This window comes from Prionailurus bengalensis, chromosome B1 (assembly GCF_016509475.1).
Source record: "Prionailurus bengalensis isolate Pbe53 chromosome B1, Fcat_Pben_1.1_paternal_pri, whole genome shotgun sequence".
NCBI lineage: Eukaryota > Metazoa > Chordata > Mammalia > Carnivora > Felidae > Prionailurus > Prionailurus bengalensis.
In genome coordinates, this window is record NC_057344.1 from 40,882,988 (window position 1) to 40,905,744 (window position 22,757).

At 35.7% G+C, this 22,757-nt stretch overlaps 1 protein-coding gene across 4 annotated transcripts in view; it reads left to right on the top strand.

Moving 5' to 3' along the window:
• Nucleotides 1-22,757, top strand: part of KAT6A (lysine acetyltransferase 6A) — a 114,707-nt gene that overhangs the window by 50,735 nt on the left and 41,215 nt on the right. For 3 of the 4 annotated variants that reach the window (XM_043563144.1, XM_043563154.1, XM_043563150.1), the window contains exons 3-7: nucleotides 8,584-8,692; nucleotides 12,835-12,950; nucleotides 13,545-13,626; nucleotides 15,896-16,031; nucleotides 17,392-17,708. In XM_043563144.1, coding sequence (XP_043419079.1) covers nucleotides 8,584-8,692; nucleotides 12,835-12,950; nucleotides 13,545-13,626; nucleotides 15,896-16,031; nucleotides 17,392-17,708 — 760 coding nt within the window. The remainder of the gene's footprint in view (nucleotides 1-8,583; nucleotides 8,693-12,834; nucleotides 12,951-13,544; nucleotides 13,627-15,895; nucleotides 16,032-17,391; nucleotides 17,709-22,757) is intronic. The other variant, XM_043563157.1, reaches the window with a different exon arrangement.

Below are 22,757 nucleotides of genomic sequence, written 5' to 3' on the forward strand. Positions count from 1 at the left end.
AGTTCATTTGGCATGTAATCTGAGATGGAAGGTTCTGGACTGGATGGAGGGTTTGGGGCAGCCGAGTGAGGTGCTCTGATTTACCTTTTAACAGGTTCACTCGGGCTGCTGCGTTTAATGGTATGTAAAGTCATTTGCTACAAACTTTTTTTCTTGTTTTATTAGCTGTAGGAACAGGTTCACTTTATATAGATATGAGAACAGGCTTTAAGACTTAGTGTGGACAGATTTGGGAACAAGCGATTGTATGTCATGTTGCATATCTCTGCACAGGTTTTTTTTTTTTATTTTTATTTATTTATTAAAAAAAATTTTTTTTTAACGTTTATTTTGGGACACAGAGAGACAGAGCATGAACAGGGGAGGGGCAGAGAGAGAGGGAGACACAGAATCGGAAGTAGGCTCCAGGCTCTGAGCCATCAGCCCAGAGCCCAACGCGGGGCTCGAACTCACGAATCGCGAGATCATGACCTGAGCTGAAGTCGGACGCTTAACCGACTGAGCCACCGAGGCGCCCCTCTGCACAGGTTTTTAAAAACTGTATTCATAGGTTATCAGTTATTCTTTGTGATACAGAATAATTGAAATCAGCTTGTAGAGTTTCACTTGGAAAATGGTATTAATATCTCTTCACTGTCCTAAAATCACCCCAGTGCATTTTCAGATTCAAATCTTATAGTAAACCCAATGTAGTTTTAGCCCCTTTCTTATTTATTTTCATGCTTCTTAATATTTTAGGAATGAGAATGATCTGGAGTTGTAATTTTTTATGTTCTATTTAGGCATATTCTAAAACAAATCACACAATTACTGATCAGCAGTGCTGTTTGATCAAAGAAAAACTCAGATTTATGTTGTAACCGAGATAATATGTTTAAACCACTTTTTTGGCTTGTGTTCTTATCAGCTAAAATGACCAATCTTCAGAGTAGTAGTATGCTTTCCCAAATTGCACTTTAAAATCCTGAAATTACCAATTAAGATACAGTCATTGCCAGTAATAGTATTTCTTTGTGGATTTAGTTTTGTTTTGGTAGCTGAAAAATTTATCATATTTGTGCTTGGTTCTGTGATGCCAAAGAGTAAATATCTTCAATGTGAAATGTGTAGGTTAGGGAAATTATAACTGTACCCTCTGTATTACTGACAACTCTCTTTGTAATTTGAATCTGTTTGGACCAGTGTCTTTATTTGACTTAACAAATATCTTTTCAGCTTATGTCTTATTTTCACACTATGCATATCAATACTGAATAACTAAATTGTACACCTGAAACTAATATTACACAGTATGTTAACTGAAATTTAAATAAAAACTTTAAAAATATCAATATTGTTTAAACTTAGGTAAGATTTCATACTGAGAACAATCAGCAAATTGTTTTGTCTAGTAAGTAGGCAAGGTCTAAGACTGTGGTCATTTGATAAGAATCAAAATAATTGAGTTAAACTATCTACACAGCTCTAAGTAGCCAGGCAGCCAGTTTGTCTAAATCACTCCCCTTCTCCCCGCACCAACTTTAATGAACACTTAAATGACATCAGTTATTTTGTTTTGAGATAGATAAAATCTAGTAATACTAAGTGATTGATCATATATAAAAATATTAACAGCAGTAATATTACAGAGATTATACAGGAATATATAGGGATAGTTTTGCTAAGGAATTCTTAGTTATGATTTTAAATAACATTTTCTGTCATTGGGAACTTTATTTTCTAGATGATAAAGACACGTATTTAAAAACACAAATTGCTATGTCAGTTTTAATTTTCGAACTGTTTTCCTGTGCTGAAGAATAACAATAATTTGTTTTTCAGACTTTCTCTTTTCTTCATCCTTGTATGTTTGCTCCCTTAAGTATGATATAATCTCCCTTACATATAATCTAATCCTAAAAGTAGCAGCAGATTAACCAAGTACTTTGCTATTACTAATGTTATTAATTATGGTAACTGAGTTTGAATCATAATACTATTCCTACTCTGCCCTACAGCTTCTTATAATGTAGACTTCTTCTCCACTATGACTGTAGGTTACACAGGATTCTTTATCTGAACCCAAGTTGTTCTTTTTTTTAACCAGACTGCTGCAGTAATATAATATACTTTATATGTGAAAGTGGTACCGGTTTAGCACTAGTAGGTCATTACATTGAATTATAACCTTATGTCCATATGCCACTAGTAGAGCTACTTTTCGTACTCTTACCCTATTGTAAAAGGAGGGTAGGGGTGGGGAGAGACCCAAGAAGAAGAGTTGACACATTGGTCACACATTGGTCTTCACAGCCTCTAAGATGATTTTTGTTCTTTTATTGAACAAATTCTTCTGACATGAAGTTCTTCCCATCTGCTTTTTAAAAAGTGTGTAGTGGGGGCACCTGGGTGGCTCAGTTAAGTGTCTGACTTTGACCCAGGTTATGATTTTGTAGTTCCTGGGTTCGAGCGTGGCATTGGGCTCTGTGCTGACAGCTCAGAGCCTGGAGCCTTCTTTGGATTCTGTTGTCTCCCTCTCTCTTTGCCCCTCCCCCCACCTCGTGTGCACATGTGTGCGCGCGCTCGCGCTCTCTCTCTCTCTCTCTCTCTCTCTCTCTCTCTCTCTCTCAAAAATAAACATTAGGGGCACCTGGGTGGCTCAGTTGGTTAAGCGTCCGACTTCGACTCAGGTCATGATCTAACAGTTTGTGAGTTCGAGCCCCGTATCAGGCTCTGTGCTGACAGCTCAGAGCCTGGAACCTGCTTCAGATTCTGTGTCTCCCTCTCTCTCTGCCCTTCCCCTGCTCATGTTCTGTCTCTCTCTGTCTCTCAATAAATAAACGTTAAAAAAAAAAAGTTAAAAACATAAAAATAAACAGTTTTCTCTAAAACTTCAGAAAAGTTTTTGCAAAACCTCCCTATTCTTGGGCGCAATCATCATTTTTGCTGACTTGAACACATTTATACGATTCTTCTAAAATCATGCATTCCCAGCTTCTTGACTTCTTAATTTTTTTTTAAATGTTTGTTTATTTTTGAGAGAGAAGGGGAGAGGGGCAGACAGAGAGAGAGAGAGAGGAACAGAGGATTTGAAGCAGGCCCTGTGTTGACTGCAGAGAGCCTAACGCATGGCTTGAACCCATGAACCATGAGATCATGACCTGAGCTGAAGTTGAACACTTAACTTACTGAACCATCCAGGCTCCCCTTGCCTTCTTAATTTCGTTGTCTTTAATTATACTTTTTTCTGTCATCAGCTAGTGTTAACTTTATGAAAGTTGAGACTTTGGCTGCCTTTTACCATTGTTCCCTCAAATGTCTGTAATAGTGCTTACTAAATATTTTTTTTTTAATTTTTTTTTCAACGTTTATTTATTTTTGGGACAGAGAGAGACAGAGCATGAACGGGGGAGGGGCAGAGAGCGAGGGAGACACAGAATCGGAAACAGGCTCCAGGCTCTGAGCCATCAGCCCAGAGCCTGATGCGGGGCTCGAACTCACGGACCACGAGATCGTGACCTGGCTGAAGTCGGACGCTTAACCGACTGCGCCACCCAGGCGCCCCAGTGCTTACAAAATATTTAAGAATTCATGCACATTTGCCATTGGAGGTTTCCTTTATTAGTTAGGACTTTAGACTTAGAAATCACAAATTCTAAAGTTTCCCTGTGGACCCCAGTCTTCAATCCTTTTTTCTTCCTGTGGACCTTTGTTTTCATTTCATCAGATTTCCATGGTACTTTAACTCCAGACACTTTTTATCAACCCCCACCTGCTTATGATCCAGCCTCAACGTTGTGTCCCACCGTTTTAGTTGACCCTTCTTAACGCAGCACTCTGACCCCTGTGTAGTCAAAAATTCATATATAACTTTTGGCTCCACAAAACTAAATAAATAGCTTGCTGTTAACCTGAAGCTTTACCAATAATGTAAATAGTTAATTAGCACGTATTTTGTATGTTATATAATTATATACTATATTCTTAGAGTAAGTTAGAGAAAACAAAATCATAAAATAGAGGCGCCTGGGTGTTTCAGTAGGTTAAGCATCCAATTCTTGATTTCGACTTGGGTCATGATGTCATGGTTCGAGAGATCCATCCCCCTTTGCACTGACAGTGCGGAGCCTGCTTGGGATTTTCTCTCCTCTGTCCCTCCCATCAAGAAAAAAGTAAAAAGTAAAAATCATAAGGTAACAACATACACTTGTAAAAAACCCACTTATAAGTGGACCCAGATTGTTCAAACCATGTTGTTCAAAGGTCAGCTGTGTTTGCATTTGCATTCTAGTAGACTTTACCCTTTGGCTTATCTCATCAGTCTACAGCTCTCTGATTTTATCGGTCCAAGGCTGCAGAGGAGTTAAGGAAAGATGTAGAGCTATTCTGATTGGAAACACTACAAATTACACTTTCTGATCTTAGCTGTGTGGTTAGGGCTGATTGACAGTTTTATTTTCCATCACTAATTGATTCTCTATCATCTTCCACATGGAGACTTCCAGCCTTTTTCTTTTCTTTTCTTTTTTTTTTTTTTTTTGCTTTTTGTAAATGCCCAAACTCATACTGGTCTACTTCTGTTTAAGTAAGTGACATTGTCTTCTATTTTAGTGAAGAGATAGAGGCCATTTTGTAGGAACTCCATCAACTTTTCTCTCTTCTATTTTGAATTTATTCTCTATGTTAATAACATATTTTTCTGATTCTTTCTTGCCTGAAAAATGTGTGTCCACTTTCCATTTTGATAGGAGGGTTTTTTTTCTGCTATCTTTGCTCTTAGACCCAGCCAATCTCACTTGTCAGTTTTCTCAGTCAGCTTTCACTTTCTCCTGCTCTATCCAGCCAATTCCTGTCCCACTTTTGGCAGGCAATTTTTATGTCCTATTTTCCAGAAATAATGAATCTGTCAGAAATGAGCACCCTCAACATTTCCCTTTTCCCACCATATCCCACCTACAAATAGTGTGCATTGATACCATCCTATACTATGAAGGACAGTCCCTTTATCCCTGCTTTAAAATTCGTCCTTTTTTCAAAACCAGTATTAATTATCCAGTAGAACTTTCTGAAATGATGGAATTGTTCTATATTTGTATTGTCCAGTACCATAATCACTAGCCATATGTGAATGTTGAGCACTAGAAATGTAGCTAGTGTGACCGAGGAATTAAATTTATTTTATTTCAGATTTAAATAGCCACATGGTTTAGTGTCTACCATGTTGAATAGTATAGCTCTAAACCTTAACCATAAAATATGTTCTTGTTATTTCTTGTTTCTTGAATCTCTCTGACCATGTGTGTCGTCTTCTCCACATTTAAGTAGGTTTAGTCTTTTGCATCTTAAATACCTAGAACACATCAAAACCTTTTGCCATTTTTTTAAGCCATCTCTTGTCTGTTTTCTGTCCCTTCATGGCAGTTTCTTGGTTCCTATGACTTTAGCTCTTATCCTGTCATAGGATAAGACAAATCCTATCCTGAAAAAGGCTCACTATTAGTGAGGTCTTCAACTATTTCTCAGTTGTGCAATCCAGTAGATATTTTATCTTCCCCAAATTGGGAATTGGGAATTGGGATTGTTGGTTGCTCTCTGCTTCTTGAAATTCTTGTGTTAGGACTTCCTCTTCGTTCTGTTTTCCCTCAGACTGGTCCTTTCTTGTCCCCCCTCTTCCCCTGCCCCCATACTCTTCTGCTTAGACTTTGTCTCACTTCTCCAATCCCCTCTCCTTGTTCATTTTTACTACAACTTCACTCCTCTTGCTCACCGGGTGCTGTCAGTTGTCACCTACATGTTGCTGCCTTTTAAATCTCTCTAGCCTATTCTAATTTCCAAACTCCAGTGTTGCCTTCATGAAGCCACCATCCAGGTCAAGAAAAAGAACATTATCAGCACCTCAGAGTCCCTTTCCAATTCACTGCCTCTTCTTTTCTCTCTAAAGGTAACTGCTGTCTCAACTTATAACTATATAAAACTGTTTTAGAACTTTATATAAATAAAATGATACAGTATGTATACTTCTGTGTCTTTTCTCTCATTCAACATTGTTTGTAATAGTCACCCACGTTGCTGACTGTTATTTTTATTACTGTTTAATACTCTGTGGATATAGCACAGTTTATCTGTACACCCATTGCTGGTTATTTGGGTAATTTTTGTTTGAGTAAATTTTGTTATGAATAATGCTGTTCTTACCATTTTTGTGTATGTTTTATTGTACATATGTGTGTGTACTTCATTTGGTGGGTATATTGCTAGGAATGGAAGTGCTGAGTCATATGATATGCCTTTAATTTTAGTGCATACTGTCAAATCGTCTTCAGAGTAGTTTTGTCAATTTATATTCCTATCAGCAGTGTTAAGAGTTCTGTTGTTCTAGTTTCTTATCAGCACTTAACTATTGCCAGTCTTTATAATTTTAGCCGTTCATGAAGCTCTACCTCCTTGATGGCTAATGGGTTGAGCATCTTTTCTTATGTTTATTGGCCATTTATTATTTACGTACCTGCTGTTGTCAAGTGCCTGGTGAAGACTTTTGCCTAGTGTTCTATTGAATTGTCTGTCTTTTACATACTGACAGGTAAGAGTTCTTAATATATTCTGGCTGTGAGCCATTTGTTAGTTAAATATGTTGTTAATAGCTTCCATTCTGTGGCTGGTCTTCTCACTTAGTGTTTACTTCCAATTTCTACTCCTCAGTGAAGTCTTTCCTAACTTTACTCCCTGGTTCTTTTTTATATTCCTTTTTAAAGAAAGCATGCGGTAGTCTTTACCACAGCCACAATTATTAAGACAACTTCCAGCTTTTCATCTCTCATTTCATCTCTTGGCTGAGCAATACTGTTAATTTGCTTGTGTTGGACATTATTGATGTACCATCCAACTCTCTCACTAATCCACTTCCTTTTCAGGATTTTTCCTCTAACAGCCACTTGTATTTTGGTATTCTGACCTTAGGTCTCTTCTTTCTACCTGTTCTCCATGGGAGAACTCCTCAATTTTGAGAATCTTAATGCCATTTTATAGGTATATGATTTCTAGATTATTTCCAGACTAACCATTCTCCTGGACTTCCGATTCCTGTATCACAAAGCCCATGGGCATTGCTACATAGGTGCTCCATAGGCATTTTAAGCTCCATGAGTCAGTCCCAAACTAAGCTCATCCCCCTCCTCTCAAGCTTGATTCTATATTTTCTTTGAACACCTTCCCTGTCAAGTACCTCCAGAAGAACTTAAGTCTGGGAAACCTTTCCTTGCTACCCATTTCCCCTGCTTGATTCCTCTGTTGTTTCTCATTGTAACACTTCTGTAATAGCACTGACAGACATTTTATGTTTTCACCAGTTGTCTAAAAGAATCTTGAGGTCTTTATGCCTCTCTCCCATATAAGTGGTTGAGATTTGACTGAGATTGCCTCCAGCTAAACACATCTAAAATCAGACTCAGCATCTTTGGTTTTCTTCTGATTTTCTTCTTTAAAATGACTTACCTTTCACACCATCTTTTCATTAAGTCACTCTTATTAAACTCATTTCCTTTTCTATTACCTTCCACAACTAGTTTATTTCTAAGTCCATAGCTGTTTTTTCTGTTCCGTTTTTTTAGCTTTGGTTCAGGTTCTTGTCTTCACCAGACTATTGTGGTCATTGTTTAAATGTTCTATCCATCTTTAGGTTTCTCCTCATTCATCTTTGATATTGCTACTGGATGTTTTGCTCAAATACAGGTGATTTTCTTTTGGTTCAGTAGCCTTCTATTGTTTTCTTCCTGCAGTGTAAAATCCAACTTTATAAGACATTCAGTGGCAGTCTTCACAAACTGAAGTGATCTACCCACCCTCTCTACTACCACTTATGACAGAAACCATATCCTTTAAGCACTGGCTTTAGCAGACTGCACACCTAAATTTATCTTATTTATGTTACCTGCACTGCCTTTCTCTCCATCCTTTGGGCTGGAGGGGAAGGGGGTAGCGTTGTAGAGCCACATGTAAGCCTAGGTTTAAACCCAGTTTTAACAATTGTTTTGTCTATTGTCCTTGGACAAACTTCTCAAGATCCCATAGCCTAGTACTAGTACTTAATACATGTTATCTTCCTCTTTCAACCCTTCTCCTCCAAACCACAACTGAAATTTATCTTTTATACTTGTACAGAGTACTTATTGGTTGTCTCTTCTACCACTTAAGGTCTGCTGCCTTGTATGGTGTTTATTTCTGCACATTTTATCACTTCTCTGACACCACATACCTTTTAAGGTCTGATACTGTGATTTCTTATGCCTAATTCAGTTTAATTTTTTGTTTTAGGTGAAGGATTTGCTTTGTCCAATCCATATTGTGTCATTTAGTTTCTGAGTGAAAACGATGGTTGGTATGTGATTTTTTTGGACCAAAGTTGTCACTAGAAGGACTAGTTGTAAAGGCCCAGCCAAAGCAGGCTTTGTTAAAACTCCCTTACTTAGTTGGAAATTTAGGAGAGTGATACAGTTGTCTTGGTTACATGTAACTCTCATAGGAATTTAAAACTGTAATTTTAATGTCTTTGAATTAATACTGAAAATAAAGTACTCGTACCTGAGTGAATTGTTTTTTTCTTTATAGCCCGTTGCTGAACCAATCCCCATCTGTAGTTTCTGTCTTGGTACAAAAGAACAAAACCGAGAAAAGAAGCCAGAAGAACTCATCTCCTGTGCCGACTGTGGCAACAGTGGTATGTAATCTCCTTTATTCCTTCTGATGTATGCTCTCAGGCAGGAGGGAAGTGTATTTAACTGAGATGGTATCCTTGATCCTTATAAAACAATACTGTGATGCTGGTTTTAGGTAACTGAGATGAATCTTCTAGGTGAGGGAGGGATTTAAATGTATAGTTGACATGTTTTATTCAGTTAATTTCAATCAGGTCTTAGTTTCGGATTTTTGTTTTTTATAAAAATCTTTCCACAGACTTATTTTTTCTTGTTGATCTTTATATTTGACTATCAAACATCTGTTCAAATCACAGCAATCAGTTTGAAATTATTGCTAGCTTCTTTAATAATCACTACTTATCTTTCTTGATTTATGCATCAGGCTTTATGAATAGAACGGGGATGATAACACGTTTGTTCTTCTTGATAGAAACTTACATGTGTCACATTGGGAAATGGAATGTTGACACTGCAATTTAGTGAGCTGTGTGAGATCCTGAGGTCTAAAAAAGATTTTGCAAAGACTCTTCTAGTTTGTCAATTCTAGAGATATTCTTGGTCTATATTTTCAGAACTTAAAAGTTTTTGTAGGAAGGCCTTAGTAAATCAACATTATCTCTGATCATTGGCTTAATTTTCAGTGTTTTATATCTATAACAACCATGATTTAGTCAAGAAACCAGAAATCACTCTAGATACTTCAAGAGGAAAGAAATTTAATGAGAGAACAAAATATTTGTGAAATTATTAGAAATGCTGAAGGGGAGAGCTCTAGGCTGGGCTTTAGGGACTAATCTTAGAATATCGCAGAAGTGATCCACCAGGGGAATCACTATATCTGTCTCCATCTGGAAGAGGTGGAAGCAGGGGGCTACTGGGCTGTAGCTGGATACTGAAAGGCTGAATTTGGCCATCGCCACATTTACCTCTGGATGGCCACGAAGGTGAAAAGTGGCTGGGTACTGGCAGTACCAGAAGAAAAGTGGTCTTTGTTTCATTTCTCCCTTTCAAAAAGTCACTCAAACATCCAGTTGGTAGGAGTTAATTCATATCTAGAGCCAAGCTGCAAAAGAGTCTAGGAAGTACAGTTTTTAGCTTTTTGGTTTTTGTTTATAGAAGGCTTTAAAAGAAGGTGGGAAGAGATCTTGAGTGGTAGGTGACCATATTCCAGCATAATAATCACAAACAGTAATGAACTTGGGATGGATTTTACAGTTAAATATAAACCATAAAATCATAAAATATTAGATAAAAATATAGTGACATGTCCTATAATGCATTGACTTCCAAACTATTTTAGTAGGAGCACCCTTAAGAAATTGTATGGGAGCCCAAATACATAAAACAGATAAAAATCTACTCAGGTGAGGTGGGAATAAAATGGGGGTGGAAGGAGAGTTGTGGTATACCCCTGTCTTCTAAGAAGCATTATATTTGGGGTGGTCTCTGAGTTCTTTGCAATTTGAAAACAGTAGAGGGAACTTTTAAAGAACTAGTAGAATAAATAACTATTGGTTATCTGTTGCTATAGAAGCAAACCACCCCAAAACATAGCAGCTAAAAGCAACAACAGTTTTTAATTCATGTTGTTCCTGTTAGGAATTTGGGAATGGCCTGCCTAAATCATTTTTACTTGGAATCTTTCATGAGGTTGCAATCAAGATTTTAACTGGTACTCAGTTATCTGAAGGCTTCCATTCCATGATGACTCACTTGGCTGGCATGTTAATGCTGCCTGTTGACAGGGAGCCTCAGTTCTTTGCCATGTGGACCTCTTCATAGGGCTGTATGAATTGCCCACAGCACATTGAGGAGGGCGCCTGTTGGGATGAGCACTAGGTGTTGTATGGAAACCAATTTGACAATAAACTTCATATTAAAAAAAAAAAAATGAATTGCCCACAGCATCCCCTAAGCAGGTATCTGATAGAGGTAGCAAGGTGGAATCGGCAGTATCTTTTGTTACCTAGCCGTAGCCTGTCATTGCAGCACACAAATCAGCCCTATTCTGTGTGGGAGGGAACTACACAGGTGTCAATTGGTATTCTTGCCAGAAGACAAGAACGTTTGGAGGGCAGCTTGGAGCCTGACTATTACAGTAGGCAAGGAAGAAAACTATGAACATAGTTAAGTATATGATATTTGATATTGCCAAAGTGAGAACTAAAATACCCAAAATTTTAAAAAGCAAAAAAGTTTTGGGGAAAATAATTGCATTAAATATGATAAAGGGCCAAAAGCTATGAAGAGCGTGCTTACATTTCTAGCATAAAGTCAAAGGGCAGAGCCTATGAACGAAAGTTAATTGTTGAACATATTAAAAAAACATTTTACCCAAGTAATTATAGGCATGCACACCAGTGCAGCAGTGAAAGCTGTTTTATAACTTTTATAATAATAAAATTTGAAAGATAAAAGAGCCCAAACCTAGAGTTGATGAAATTGTATTAAAACATTGGTACTTTGCTGGTATGTTTCTTTCATTTCACTTACCAACCCCACTTACAGAAATTTATTTTAAGGAATTAATTTAAAAGAAGGATGGGGCACCTGGGTGCCTTAGTCGGTTAAGCATCTGACTCTTGATTTCAGCTCGGGTTATGATCTCACGGTTCGTGAAATCGAGCCCCACATCTGGCTCCATGCTGACAGCTCAGAGCCTGCTTGGGATTCTCTCTGTCTCTCTGTCTCTGTCTCTCTCTGTCTCTCTGTCTCTCTCTCTCTCTCTCTCTCTCTCTGTCTCTCTCTCTGCCCCTCCCTTGCTCACATTTGAGTATTCTCTCCGTCTCTCTCAAAGTCAATAAATAAAAGAAGGGAAGAATCTCTAGATATAAAATAATTCATTGTAGTATTCTATTACAGGTAGTAGTTTAATTAGTTAACAATAGGGAAGTAGTGTCAGGTAGGTTATAGGCTATCAATCAGTTTAAAGAATATAAAGTTTACTTGACTAAAAGTATGAAGAAAAGCAAAACAAAACTGTATATACTCTATAATTAAAACCATGCAAGCACCTTTAGGAAGTCTACAAAGGAAAAGTAGAACAGGAAATGGCTAATCTAGGATGAGGAGATTATGAATGAGATTTTTACACTTTCTCTCCCATTTTCCTTTAATGTCAGTGATATTTTGATAATAAACTTCATATCATCTCAGAGAAATTTAGGAATAGAAGGGAGAGGAGAAAAAATAACCAGCCTTTTCTTTCACCAAAGAAAAATAAACATAACCAACTTTTAGAGGAAAAGGACAAATCTTCCCAGAGTGAAGGCAGATTTACTTTTCTATAATTTTGAGAATCAAACAGATACTAACTCTTTTGGAAGAGGAAAATTTTTTCTGTTGCTGTTAATTTTGATCACAATAGAAATATTGTTTAGGTATTAGTTTTTAGCTTGAGTGCCTTAAAATATGAGGAAGTAGCTCACTTTAAATGATGGGATTTAATAAAAATAGATTTTCAGTTATAAAAGTAATACGTTATTGCTAAAAAATTGAGAGCACAGAAGGGTATAAAGTGAAAGGTAAAATCCTTATTCAAAATGTTTATAGTTTTGAGGCACCTGGGTGGCTGAGTCAGTTGAGCATCCGACTTTGGCTCAGTCATGATCTCATGGTTCGTGGATTTGAGCCCTGAGTTGGGCTCTGCGCTGACTGTAAGGAGCCTGTTTGGAATTATCTCTCTCTCCCTCTCTGCCTCTCCCCGACTCAAGGGTTTCTCTCTCTCTCTCTCAAAATAAATAAATAAAATTTATAAAAAATATTTTAAAAATCAAAATGTTTATAGTTTCATATCTTAGGACATTATAGTTGCAAACAGTTTTTGTGTCCTTCCAGAAATGACCTGAGCATATTATGTATTGGTATACGTATAAGCATGTGTATACCCATGATGCTTTAATGCAGGCTTATTACAAGTTAGGAGTTTATCAGGTGTTTTATAATCATATTGGGGAGGTGGTGTACTAAATTACACTTAGCATCAGTACAACTGAATTGGAATGCCAAATCCTGATGAGACACGTATGGCAAGCTTTCAAGGGCATCTCTTCTTTGATATATATTTTGATTTAAGGTAATTGCCTTTTTCTTCATCATTCCTTTAATACAATTACAAAATGATTCTTGATTGTTTCATTTGAGAACTTTCCCCTCCTGTTAGGTCATCCATCCTGTTTAAAGTTTTCCCCTGAATTAACGGTTAGAGTGAAGGCCTTACGGTGGCAGTGCATTGAGTGTAAAACGTGCAGCTCCTGTCGAGATCAAGGCAAGAATGCAGTGAGTATCCTTGCTTTCTGATGTGACTATTTCATTTAGAAGTGGAGTGTACACCTAATATTTTCCTCAAAGTTTTGTTGATTATTTTTCATTCCCTTGGTCCAGCAGAATTTGAAACACTGGTCCCATTCAATTACACATCATTGGTTTAGAATACTTGGTATTTGAGACTTGGATTCTTTCTATTCTAGGTAGTTTCTAAAACACCTTAATTCTATGTTTTCAGAAAGACTAAGCTACTTTAAAGAAATACTTCTGAAATTTGTTTGAGTATTATGGAGGCATTCATTTAGGAATGGTCAGTGTATTAACTACAAATCATCCTTTTCTCTTTTCCATTAGAACAAACTAAAGTTAGCTTATATCTGAAAGTTATGAAACTGTAGTTCTTTATTAAAGATTAGATGAAGCAAAACTTTTTGCTAACTTGGAGTGTCCATTTACTCAGTTTAATGCAAATTAAGGAAACTTTTACTACTATAGTAGCTCATCATCTTTGTGAGATCATTGAAGCTTTCTAGGTTTTATGAAGCTGTGATCCTGATGTGTTTTTGTTTCATAAGGTTAAGCAGAACTGTTCCTTCTCTTTTTTAGGATAATATGCTCTTTTGTGATTCCTGTGACCGAGGTTTTCACATGGAGTGTTGTGATCCGCCACTCACCCGGATGCCAAAAGGTGAGAAGTACTTCCTGAAGTCAGACTGGCACTGTAATGGGCAAATCCGTGAAAGCACTTTTTGTCTACTTTGTTAAAATGAAAGAATAATTTCCGTCTTTCTATTTGGGGTTGTATAAGTAGGAAGTGAGCTGGCACCTTAAAGGTGGGGACAGTCTGTTTAGGCATCTTGACATTCCTATGTGTATGGATTCATTATTATCTTCCTCTATTTTCAATGTTTAAGTATCCATGGAGAGTGAAGTGGTTCATTTATGAGTATTTGCCAGTCCTATAGCTAGAGGACAAAATACATGCCTTATGTAATTTTGAAATATCTCTTTCTATAAAGGAAGAAATGGAATTGTATTAGATCATGTTGATTATATCAGTATTGGTTATTTCACTGTTCATCACTTTTGAAAGGCCTAGAGCCTTTTTTTTTTAATAAAATAATTTGTAAACAGATAATTTTTGTGTGCTAAATCATAAGAATATAGCTTAATGTATTCTATTCTTTTGACTCCTATTCCTTGACAAGTATTTGGTTGGGATGTAACTGCCTGTTGGTTGAACTTCCATCCTATTATATGCTTATAGTTTCTTAAAAAAAAAAAAAAATCCAGTTAGTGTCTCCTGCTTTGCCTTATCATAAATTCCATTTTTAACTCTGTTTTTGTGACTTAACAGGTTCCTTAAGTAAAATGCTTATAGAGTATTTTATAATTTCTGCTCAGAAAAAATTTTCCTGTGGATGGAAAGGGACTCAACCTTAGGTATAGTTAAGTTATTCCACTTAGAATCTTAACTTGAGTCTCTTCTTATGTCACTCTGTGGGTTGTTAGCTTCTGGAAAATCTTAAATTGATATGTATTGGAAGAATAAATACCCCCTTTGCTACCTTTTCCATTTACTTGGAAGTTCGGGCAACAGGTCTTCTGAGAATCCTTCAAGATAAGAAAGATTTTCTTAGGACTTCATTTGTTTGTATTTAATGCCTACAAAAGAAGTTTTATAGCAGCTTAAAGCAGGAATCATTTTATTTTGAAATAATTGCAGACTGACAGACAAGTGGCAAAAATAGTACAGAGACTTCCTGCTGTACCCATTACACAGCTTCTTCTAATGTCAACATCTTATAAAACTGTAGTACAATTACTGAAACCAGGAAACTAACATTGATATGATACGATTAGTAAATCTATACACCTTATTTGAATTTGTGGTCCAAAATCCAGTGCTGGATTTCATACTGCATTTAATCATCATGCTTCCTTAGTCTCTTCCAATCTATTAATTCCCTAGACTATCTTTCCTGACCTTGACACTTCTGAAGAATACTCGTTAGCGATTTTGTAGAAAGTTCTCCAATTTGGGTCTGTCTCTTTCTTTATAATGATTAAATTAAGATTATGAAGTTTGACAAGAACACCACAGAATTGATACTGTGCCCTTCTTAGTGCATTGTAGTGTAGGTGTATAATACTAATATGTCTTATTACTGGTAATGTTAACTTTGATCACTTGATTACAGAAGAAACCTGACCTTAAAGTTATTCTTTTTCCTCTTTGCACTGACTGTAGCATCAATCAGTGATTCTTGTTTGTACCAGTTTTACTTTGGTGTTTGCATATTGATGATTTTTCAGCTTCCATCATCCCTTCTGTATTTACTAATTGGAATTCTGCTGTAAAGAAGAGCTATCGCTTTTCCCATTTATTTATTCAATTACTTATATTCTTATGGACTGATGGGTATTTATTTTATTCAGTGGGTTATAATCCATTGACATGATTATTTCTTTTTTTTTTTTTGTTCAGAATGACCCAGATTTGGCTATTGGGAGCTCCTTCAAGTTGGCTTGTAGGTCCTTTTGACATGCCTTCCTCATCTTTTGAATACTTTTCCATTTTCTGGCACCATGAGATGCTTCAGGTTATCCAGTATTTTCCCTGCTTCAGTCCTGGAATCATCTATTACTTAAGGGAACCTGGCTTCTTTTCTTGTAGAATCTGGGTGCTAGGTATAGACCATGGTTTTTTTTTTTTAACTGAGGATCAGTGGACTTCAACCATATGTGGGCTTCAGAATACTTGTGCGTCTTTTCCAATCATTTGTAGAATTTTGTGTGTGTATGTTTTCGTGTTTATTTTTTTAGGGGGCTTTCATCAGTGTTTTAAAAGAGTTCTTGACCTAAAAGTGGTTAAGAACTACTGGCTTAGAGTATCTGAATTCTTTCAGTGTATCTGTGTCTATTGTGCTTTTATGTGGAATTTGATTTTTTTATAGGTATGTGGATATGTCAAATATGTCGACCTAGGAAAAAAGGACGAAAACTTCTACAGAAGAAGGCGGCACAGATAAAACGGCGCTATGCTAACCCAATAGGACGTCCAAAAAACAGGTTAAAGAAACAAAACACGGTGTAAGTTGTACTTGTGGCAAGGTGAGGGGAGAAAAGAATAGGGTTTGTCTATAGTGTAGGAGTCACTTGTTTGCTTTATGAAAAAAATTTTCAGTTGTTACAACTGGCACTTTCATGTAATAAAAAGGGCTAATACTTACTGAGCTCTTAATAAAGAGCTCTTTATTCAGTAGAATAAAGTTAGAACAAAGTTATTAAAGTTCTGAGTGTCTTACAGTGTGTTAATCATTTAATTTTCCCAACAACCAAATGAAGTAGATACTGTTGTTACTCTTATTTTTCAAATAAGAAGGAAATAAGGAAACTACATTTTATAATAAGTGTTGAACTGGGATTAAAACCCAAGTAGCCTGACACCAAAGTCTGACTCAACCACTGTCTTATATTGTTCCTCTTATGTAAACAAAGAAAAAATTATGTTGCTATAGCATTTCACAGATTTCTCATGTAGTCTCAGTAGTTTATATTAGATGTACAAATCACTGTGTAGCTTTTTCTGTTGAGGTCATAGCTAAGTCGCATTTCTGTGTCCTGACGTAAAATAAAATAATGTGTTTTTCATCTTTTAGCAGAAATCAGGTATATAATTATCCCTTGTGGGCTAGGAAACTGGGCTATGTCTGGAGGAGGTGGGGCAAGATTCAGTAGTAGTTTTTTTTTTTTTTTAATGGAGTATTTCTATAAGTAATTCCCCTTTGGTAATATGCAAAATATCTTTAAGCCTATAAACCTCTATTAAAAATTTTACCCACCTTTTCTACACTTAAGAGTGTCTTAAAGATGACAGTCTTAATAACTGAAAGGAATGGGCATTAACAGCTTGAAATATATAGCACCAGTATTGTAGTTCATATTTTAAATCTTAAATCTAAGCTTTAAAATATTTCTATGAGATAATCTTTTGATTTCTGACTTTCAGAGGGTAATACATCCTTGTGTTTAAAGGTAAAGTGTAACTCTGAGTTGGTGCATAGATCATGAGACTTTATACTTGGAAGGGTCTTAGTTGTCATCTGGTCCAACTCTCATTTTACAGATGAAGACACTGGTGTTTAGACAATGTGATTTCTCCAAGAGGTATAGCTAGAAAGTGGCAGAATTATGAGTCAAATATGCCTTCTGACTCCCAACCTAGGATTCATTTTGCTATAAAATATTAGGCTTCCTGGAAGTAGATATTTCTAATAACTATTTTTTCTCATTCCCTATAGTATTTATGATTTATGGAATATTCTTAACTGTGGTTTTTTTTTTTTAATAAAGCCATAGGTTATTTACCAATTACAAGTTATATATTAAATAGAAACCTTTTAAAAATTTCTTTTTTAATAGTTACCCTTTCCCCTGTTTGATTCTTTAGATCAAAAGGTCCCTTCAGCAAAGTTCGAACTGGTCCTGGAAGGGGTCGTAAACGTAAAATCACTCTCTCCAGCCAATCAGCGTCGTCATCAGAAGAAGGATATTTAGAGCGAATAGATGGCTTGGACTTCTGCAGAGATAGCAGTCACCCCTTGAAGTTCAACAAGAAAACCAAAGGGCTCATTGATGGCCTTACCAAATTCTTCACCCCTTCCCCTGATGGGCGGAAACCTCGAGGGGAAGTGGTAGATTACTCTGAGCAATATAGAATCAGGAAAAAGGGCAACAGAAAATCAAGCACTTCAGATTGGCCCACAGGTAAAAGTTCACTTAGAAGCAAAATGTATTCCACAAGTGCATTATTTGAAATAACACTAGTTATCTGGAATAGGTTTATTTGATTATTAAACACTGGTTATGGAATAGAAGAAGATATTAAAGATACTTATTTAGATGAAAGTAAGGTGGTAATAACTATGGCAGAAATTGAGAGGCTGAAGATGAAGTTGCAAGAATGGACAAATAAGAGCTCATAGGAAAAGGATGGTGCTTTTTTGGTAGAACCACAAAGAATCTTCCTATAGAAATTTAAGCCATAACCTTAAGTCAAGAATATCTTTACATTTCATAAATTACAAAATAAATCATGTGATGAGCATCATGATGCTTGCTTTATTTCCAGAAAGAAATTAGAAAGAATGTGGGTAGATAAAATACTGTTGATCAAGTAAGTATAGAGAAAATAACAAAATTTTTCTACTTCAGATCTTGGCAAATAGATTTGTAATTTTTCATGAATTATACTTTAAAAGAGAGAAAGAGAGAGAACTACAGCTTCAGATAATTTACTTATGTATCAGGCTGTTTCCTACTTTTCATTTATTTACTTAAAATTCAATTTATTGAAACTGAAAAACAAAAAAATTCATCATTTCTCCTACCCTCTACCTTACCCCCTTCTTCTGGCAACCACCAATTTGTTCTGTTCTCTGTATCTAGGAGTTTGGTATTTATTTATTTAGTTAGTTAGTTAGTTAGTTAGTTAGTTAGTTTTAGATTCCACATACAAACAGCATACATGGTGTTTGTTTTTCTCTGTCTGACTTACTTCACTTAACATAATGAGGTCTATGTTGTCAGAAACGGCACGATTTGTTTTTTTGGGGGGGTTAGTTTTGCAACATACCCACTTTATTTCATTTCAGCACAGCTGGTGGTTGGGTTAGGAATTGCTAGGTTTTTGTTTTTGTTTTGGCTGAATAAGATTATACACTTAGACACACACTGCAGTTTATTTATGGACACTTAGGTTGCTTATATATCTTGGCTATTGTAAGTAATGCTGCAGTGAACATGGGGGTGTACATATCTTTTTAAATTGTTTTTGTTTTCTTTGGATACATACCCAGAAGTGGAATTGCTGGATTGTATGGTAGTTCTATTTTTAAGTTTTTGAGGAACCTCCATAATATTTTCCATAGTGGCTGCACCAATTTACATTCCTACCAGCAGTGCAGAAGTTCCCTTTTCTCCACATTTTCACCAACACTTGTAATTTCTACTCTTTTTGATGATAGCCATTCTGACAGGTGTGAGGTGATACCTTCTTGTGTTTTAGATTTGCATTTCACTGTTGATTATTGATGTAGAGCATCTTTTCATGTACCTGTGGCCCATCTTTATGTCTGTGGTGGTAAAAATGTCTGTTCAGATCTCCTCATTTTTAACTAGATTGTTTTTTGCTATTGAGTTGGATGAGTTCTTTATTATTTTGGATATTGACTCTTTTTTGGATATATGATTTGCAGATATCTTCTTACTCAGTGTGTTGCGTTTTTATTTTGTTGTGCAAAAGCTTTTCAGTTTGATATAGTCCCACTTACTGATTTTTGCTTTTGTTTTTGCTTTTTGGTATCAGATTAAAAAAAATTATTGTTAAGAACTGTTGAGGACTTTACCACCTATGTTTTCTTTTAGGAGTTTTACAGTTTCAGGTCTTAAATTCAAGTCTTTAATCCATTTTGAGTTACTTTTTGTGTGCGGTATAGTAGAGTTGTGTAGCTTCGTTCTTTCACTTGTGGCTGTCCAGTTGTCCCAACATTATTGAAGAGGCCATCTTTTCCCCCATTGTATATTCTCGCCTCGTTTGTTGTAAATTAATTGACCATATACGCATGGGTTTATTTATGGGTCCTCTACTCTGTTGCATTGATCTCTGTCTGTTTTTCTGCCAATATTGTACTATTTTAATTACTATGGCTTTGTAATGTGGTTTGAAATCAGGGAGCTTTTTTTCTCAAGATTGCTTTGGCTATTAGGGGTCTTTTGTTGTTCCATACAAATTTTAGGATTGTTTTTTCTGTTTTTGTGAAAAACCTCATTGGCGTTCTGATGGGAATTGCATTGAATCTATCAGATGGCTTTGCGTAATGTGGACATTTGAACAATATTCTTCCAGTCTGTTAGTATGGAATATCTTTCCATTTATTTGTTTTTTCATTAATTGCCTTCATTAATGTCTTATGTATATCTGTACAGTGTTTTGTCTTCAACATACAGGTCTTTCACCTGCTTGGTTAAATTTACTTCTAGGTGTTTTATTCTTTTTGATGCAGTTGTAAATGGAATTGTTTTCATAATTTCTTTTTCTGGTAGTTCATTAATGTATAGAAATACAGCAGATTTTATATTCTTCAACTTTACTGAATTCATTTATTCTACATTTTTTTTTTATGGAGTCTTTAGGGTTTTCTCTATATGTCATCTGCAAATAACAAGTTTTACTTCTTTTCCAAATTGGATACCTTTTATTTTTTTTCTTGCCTGATTGCTCTGCTAGGACTTTCAATCTGATGTTGAATAAAAGTGGTGAGAATAGGCATCCTTGTCTTACTCCTGATCTTAGAGGAAAAGCTCTCAGCTTTTCACCATTGAGGTTGATGTTAATTGTGGGCTCATCATATATGGCCTTTATTATGTTTAGGTACATTCCCTCTATACCTGCTTTTTTTGAGCGTTTTTATCATAAATGAAGGTTGAATTTTGTCAAATGCTTTTTCTGCATCTGTTAAAATGATCACCTGATTTATAGCCTTCATTTTGTTAATGTGGTGTATCATATTGACTTATTTGGGGATATTGAACCATCCTTGAATCTCTAGAATAAATCCTACTTGATCATGGTGTGTGACCCTTTTATTGTATTGTTGAAATCGGTTTGCTAGTATTTTGTTGAGGATTTTTACATCTGTGTTCATCAGGGATATTGGCCTGTAATTTTCTTTTCTTGTGGTCTCTTTGTCTGGTTAAGTTACATTGGTCTCATAAAATAGAGTTCCCCATTTTGTTTTTTGGAAGAGTTTGAGAAGGATTGGTATTAAGTATTTTTTGAATGGCGAAATTCACCAGTGAAGCTTTTGTTTGTTGGAAGATTTTTGATTATTCATTCAAGTCTGCTTACTAGTAATCGGCCTGTTCAGATTTTCTATTTCATCATGATTCAGTCTTGGTAGGTCATATGTTTCTAGGAGTTAATCCATTTCTTCCAAATAGGCCCAGCATTTTGGTGTATAATTGTTCATAGTAGTCTCTTGTGATTTTTTTGTATTTCTCTGGTATCAGTTGTAACATCCCCTCTTTTATTCATTTCATACTTAAATATGAGGCTAAGGTCCCTAGTTTTCAAGGTAGAAAAGATCTGTAGAGAAGACTTAATAGTGTAGCAGGTAATTCAAATCAGAGGAGAAAAATTTTGATTATCTATCTTGATAATTAAAGCTTAAACTGGTCTTGCTATTTAGTGCCTTGAATTTAGAGAATGTAACCCTCTGAAGTAAGTAGAAAAGTCTCTGAGGAAAGTAGAAGAATGAGAATGGATTCTTGGTTCACAACGGCCAAAGGTGTAGTGAGTGTCTAATATACTGCAAGAGAATTTCTTAGCTTTGATTTCTTTCCTCTGAATTTCCCATTGGTAGTTGTATTCACTGCTTCTTCATTCCTGCTTATATAAATGGTTGATTGGTCCAGCACAAGAGAGGAAATCCTCATCATTATCAGTTCCCTCTTTTTATGCTTGTATTGATTGGCTTTTCACCAGAGGGGCAATCAACTAATTACTCTTTGAGCATTCAGGTACTTTTCATGTCTTTATCAGCCATGTACACTGTAGCTCCAGCCTGAGTATGTTTAAGAAAATATACAAGTCCTTTAGAGCTTAGGAAGAAAGAATCTAAAGCAGATTCTAATGAAAGCCATTTTTGAATAAACTGTTTGATTGGAGATGGATTATTATAAGAATCTCCTGGAAAGTTTTAGAAATAGAAATAATTAGAGCAAATGTGTAAAATATATGGAGAATCAATATTGACTTTTCTGCATTGGTGTGAGTTTTTGCTATAATTGGCTCTATAAGTTTCTTATGAATTGTAGAGTTTAAGGAACAATCTGCACCATATATATGATAGAATGCTACTGAATGCCGTACTAGATTTGTGCCTGCATCCATCTGTGTCGTGCACTAGGGGGCATTAAAATCACAAAGGATCTTCAGATACATATTTTTCAATTTGGGAATATTTTCAGCAGTGAGTCCTTGTCCTTATTCTTCTTATACTAAGTGCACAGGTGTCTGTTGACAGCCTATATGTCTATTTAATTTGAAAAGAACTGTCTTTTCAGCCATACTCCTACAAAGAGGAAATTCGTCCGTCAACAGTGTCATATTCAAATGCAGAGGATAACGATCTACATAATCCCTCCAGTACTCCTTTCATGAATTTCCTTGCCCATCTGAGGAAGATGTGTCATTTATGGATGTTTATTATAATTTCTCATACTTACCCCGAGGATTATCATCTGTGATCCTCAGATTTGTGGAGTTCTGCTTTATTTAAAATGGCACCCAGAATGTGTGGGGAGTTACGGTAGTTATTTCAAAGGTTATCTTCTTGCTGAGATAAGAATGTACTGGCCTTATATTGATTGTGGAATCATTGAGAATTATAAAAGGAACAAATTTTCCCTGTTTTGGTCCCATATGATGAAAATCATGTCCTGGTAAAACATAAACAACTTCCATACTACTGAAGTATGAAAAAGCAATATTTGAATGTTGATATGTTAAATTCATAGTAAAACTTTTATATTCAGATTATTTCAAAGTAGGTTTCATATTCCTTAGACCTTTATTCTGATTTTGTATTATTATTAAGTTTTTATTTAAATTCTAGTTAGTTAACATACACAGTATAAAATTGTGTAATACTAGTTTCAGATGTACAATATAGTATTTCAGCACTTCCATACATCACCACTTGGTGCTCATCAAACTTTTATATGTATTATACTAAAATCTAATGTCTTGCTGAA